Raw genomic sequence first — 4,843 nt, 5'->3', positions numbered from 1 at the left:
CGGGCGGGGTGCAGGGGAAGAGAAATTAAGATATATAGAGACTCTGGATTATACTTACATTAACTAGATATTGTCCCGATTCTTCTCTCATGTACACTGCATGTGTTTTGTATCTTTTTTGGTTTCTTGCTCTCTTATTTCATTATCAGTAAAGATTAAAGTGTGTTTCTCTTTGCATTACAGTATAAAATTAACTTGTCTCATTCCACGACACTGCAATTTTATGTAAGATGTTTTTAAAAATAAATAAATAAATACATAAATAAATAAACTCAGACATGACATTGTAGCATTTCATATATAGGATTGCTCTCACAATACTATAGTTTATGGTCTGTCAGCAATTCTTGTATACATCCTAATTCCTAGGTTTAAATCTGCATTGAAGAAACTTGTTCTAGTTTAAAAATGTGATGAACTCAGAACCTCGTTTAATGCAAAAAACAAAAATAAACTGTCAAGTAAAACTGATGCCAACAATTAAGCTGAGTAAACCTATACCTGCTATTTATACTATACAAGACTCCAAGAGACTGAGAAAAGTTAGCCCCAAAGTCCTCTCATAATCCATCACATTTCTATTCACAATTTTACTTCCTGATAACTAGAAGTACATACAATGTAATCATTTCGCTATAGAATGTATGTATAGAAGGACAGAGGAACTATGTAAGCAATCATACTACATGACGTGGTTATAATGTACACCCAGGTCTCTTTTGCCAAAAGCCACAAGGCCCTATGCCTTCAGCCACACAAGAACTGGAGTTATTCTTTTATAACCCTTCCTTGAAACATTTTTAAGTCAGTGTCTGAACAATTCTTCTGTCTCCATTCTTCGTGTAAACTTTTTTGGTACCTGAAATATATCAAATTTTAAAGTAAAACAACACTTCAGGAGCGCAGTTTCACTTGATATTTACACATCTTCTCTAGTGACTTTACAACACTTGATTTCAGCTTCCCAAAATAACTGAACTGTGAGCATCCAGTGAATTCACACATACCCGTCATAATCTCTTGCTTTCATGACAGAACTTGCTTTCCTTCTTAAGGTCTGGTCTATACTACCTGAATCGGCGGGTAGAAATTGACCTCTCGGGGATCGATTTATCGCGTCCCGTCGGGACGCGACAATCGATCCCCAAATCGGAGCTCTAACTCCACCAGCGGAGGTGGTAGTAAGCGTCGCCGACAAAAAGCGGCAGAAGTCGATTTTGCAGCCGTCCTCACAACGGGGTAAGTCGGCTGCAATACGTCGAATTCAGCTACGCTATTCACGTAGCTGAATTTGCGTATCTTAAATCGACTCCCCGCTGTAGTGTAGATGTACCCTAAGAGTATCCAACTGTGCAGACAGAGTGAGAAAATTACAAAGCTGAGTTACCCTAAGCACACAGGAGCAGACCAAAAAATAAATAAATAAAAGGCTAGTAATTCTAAGCACATGTTGGTATTTATCAGCACTGGTAAATGAACAAACAACATTTATAAGAGACTATAAAGCTCTCCTAGCTAAACAAAACAACTGTATCCTGTGTACTGAATAGCATGTCTGACCCCTAATAGGTGTGCTTCAGAATTAAAAGAACTACAAGAATATAAATTTCTTACTGACAAAATAAACAGAAGCCAAGTAGTTCCAATACATATCTTATTCAGTAGAAAATCTAGGGAATAAGAGTCTCAACAGTATTCATTACTCCATACAAAGGCTTCCAAATATTGGAAATCCTCACCAGTATTGAGGCAATACATTTAGAAGACGAAAACATTAGTCAGAAGTTTGTCTAAACCCTGAAAGGTGCCAAACTTCTCAAAGCTTGAATGCTCTCATCAGGTTAGTCCTTTATCTCCTCTAACTATCCACATTCAACCGGTATACAACATAGATATCACCACTCCAAATACCCAGATCAAAAGGCACAACAGCTTTCAACCATTTCACTCTGAAGTGAACAGTCCAACATCATCTTGCTATTTTGTAAATAAAATATGGTTCATAAGAAGTAAGGTTTCAGGTCAATCCCCCTAGAGAGTTTACTCTTCAGTAACATGCTCATGTTCTTATCTGAATTTAAAGAACACTTAACATGATATTTCCACTTATTAATGTCAATACTTTTATACCACCCTTTAAAGGTCTAATACTCTCAAGCTACCTGCTAATTACTTGGAGAGGAGTTGGAATAGCTTGAAAACAAAGAAGAAGAAGAAATTAATAAATGGGGTCAGCTTAAGAGATCAGTCCACGCTTGAAAAGTCAGGCACAATTACCTAAACCATATGACCCAGTCATTGCCCCTCCCCCATTGAATCAAGGGTTGTTACATGCCTTGAAAATCAGTGGAAAATGCTAATTTTGAACATGTTCCATGTGCTTTTTTGCAAGCCAAAGAGCAGCCTTTTTTAAAGGTTGAAATGCTACAACCCAAATCTCTTGCCTACCTTAAATATATGTTTATTGCTGTTATATTGCTAAAGGAAAACAACTCACCAAGAATTAAGGCAGGTCACTGCTACCTTCTCTGTGGTTTAGGCACACATGTGCCCGTCACACCATCTCTCCACAATTCTGCGAGCAAGATGGATTTTAAGAGCCTACTGCTTCCAAGAACTGAGCAACATGCATGGAGTGGCACCTGTAGACCAATACACTAGGTCTAATTTTATGCCATGTAGCAGTCTGAGGGGCCACCGGTTCTCATTACTGAACTACATGGATAACTGTGATAACTCAAGGGAGTATGCTACTGTAGAGTTACTTCAGTACAAGAGCCACCACCCCTCTGACTCCTGCAATGAGGAACAGCCTTTCCCCACCCCCGTGTTCTCAAGCTTCGGCCCTGGACCCCAGCAAGTCTAACTCCAGCCCTGGTGACCCCATTAAAATGAGATCATAACCCACAGTCTAAGAACAGCTTTAGTTCATCAAATTGTCATCACTTTCCACGTTTCAGATGAAGACACAAATCCCTCCCAATCACATACATCATCACCTCCTATTATTGTTCCCAATGCCGAACACTTCAACTTTATTCTCTACAGCAGGGGTTCTCAACCTTTTTCTTTTTGAGCCCCCCCAGCCCCAATCCTATAAAAACTCCACAACCCACTTGTGCCACCACTGTTTTTCTGCATATTAAAGCCAGGACCACAGTTAGGGAGTAGCAAGCAGGACAACTCCTCAGGGCTCCATGCCACAGGGGGACCCCGTGAAGCTAAGCTGATCAGGCTGCAGCTTCAGCCCTGGTTGGTAGGATTTGGGGCCCCGGGCTTTGGCTTTCTGCCTTGGGCCTCAACAAGTCTAATAATGGCCCTGCTTGGTGGACCCCCTGAAGCCTACTTGCAGCCTCCCAGGGACCCCCAGAACCCTGGTTGAGAACCACTGCTCTACAGATCCTTTCAGCCCGGATCAATGCAAACTAGATCGTGCACCACTGCACAGTGTAATCCACATCTAGGGCAGTGCTTCCGGGAGGGCCAGTGTGGTCCACCATTCATCTCCCCGGCACCACCAGGTACTGGACATCGGAGGGGCATCTCCTCAGGAGAACACAGAGGGGCATCATGCAGGAACACAGCGAGAGGAGATTATTGGGGGCATAGAAGAAGGGAAGGGATGAAGGAGTTTTAAAGGGGACACAAAGTAGGGATGCGAGTTTTAAGGGGGCACAGAACTAAGGCAAGAGTTACTAGGGCACAAGGCAAGGCACAGGGCCAGAGGTTACAGAGATAGGGCTGAGATGCAACAAGGCACAGGGGTTACAGGAGGAAGAGGACATGGGTTACCGGGAGGGCATGGCAGGACGGGGGTTACTGGGAGGGAAGCACGGCATGGTGCCAGGGGTTACCGGAGGGCACGGCGGGACAAGGATTACCGGAAGGGACGGGCGCAGGGGTTACCAGAGGGCGCGGTGGGCCGGGGGTTACCGGGAGGGCCAGGGGTTACTGGGAGGGAAGCACGGCACGGTGCCAGGGGTTACCGGAGGGCACGGTGAGCCGGGGGTTACTGGGAGGGAAGCACGGCACGGTGCAGGGGTTACCGGAGGACACGGTGGGACGGGGGTTACCGGGAGGGGCGGGCGCAGGGGTTACCGGAGGGCACGGTGGGCCGGGGGTTACCGGGAGGGGCGGGCGCAGGGGTTACCGGAGGGCGCGGTGGGCCGGGGGTTACTGGGATAGGCGGGCGCAGGGGCTACCGGGTGGGGGGCACGAGGACGGGGATTACCGGGGGAGCGCACGGCACGGGGCCAGGCGTTACCGGCACAGGGGCCCGAAGGACTCAGCACCTCTCCCCCCGGAGCGGGAGGCAGGTCAGGGCGCCGCCACCACCGGCCCCTGAGTGACACTCCAGGCCGGGGAGCCCCGCTCCCCCCGCCGCGAGGGGCACTGCAGGCCTCGGGCCCCGCAGGGGAAGGACCCCGTGGCTCGGCAGGGCGAGTCCCAAGCGGCCGGGCCGGAGGCCGTTACCTGGGTCAGGGAGAGATGGGAGGCCATGCTGCTTCCATCATGCACCGACCGGGCAGCAGGAAGAAGCCGGAGCCGACGCGGGGCCCGGACACTCACTCGCCAACTTCAGCAACTTCCCGATCCAGAGCCAGGCCCCGCCCGCAGCAAAACCCGGCGCCGGATCCCGCCCCCTGACTCGGCGCCGCCATCCAGCCCTCGGCACTGTGCGGCTGCAGCAAAACCCGGCGCCGGATCTTGCTCCTATCCCCGACCTGGAGCCTCCAGCCCTCAGCACTTGGGGAGCTGCCTCTAAACCGGGAGCTGGAGTATTTGGCTTGGATCATAGAATCATAGAATATCAGGGTTGAAAGGGACCTCAGGAGGTCATCTA

At 48.1% G+C, this 4,843-nt stretch overlaps 1 protein-coding gene across 2 annotated transcripts in view; it reads right to left on the bottom strand.

Annotated features, from left to right (window-relative positions):
• Nucleotides 1–4,630, bottom strand: part of EPS15 (epidermal growth factor receptor pathway substrate 15) — a 112,001-nt gene extending 107,371 nt beyond the window's left edge. For both annotated transcript variants that reach the window (XM_034778562.1, XM_034778563.1), the window contains exon 1: nt 4,474–4,630. In XM_034778562.1, the coding sequence (XP_034634453.1) occupies nt 4,474–4,500 (27 nt within the window). In that variant the 5' untranslated portion in view covers nt 4,501–4,630. The remainder of the gene's footprint in view (nt 1–4,473) is intronic.
• Between the last annotated feature and the right edge of the window lie 213 nt (nt 4,631–4,843).

The sequence above is a fragment of the Trachemys scripta genome, chromosome 8 (genome assembly GCF_013100865.1).
Source record: "Trachemys scripta elegans isolate TJP31775 chromosome 8, CAS_Tse_1.0, whole genome shotgun sequence".
Lineage (NCBI taxonomy): Eukaryota > Metazoa > Chordata > Testudines > Emydidae > Trachemys > Trachemys scripta.
This window is presented reverse-complemented; position numbering and strand designations above follow the sequence as displayed.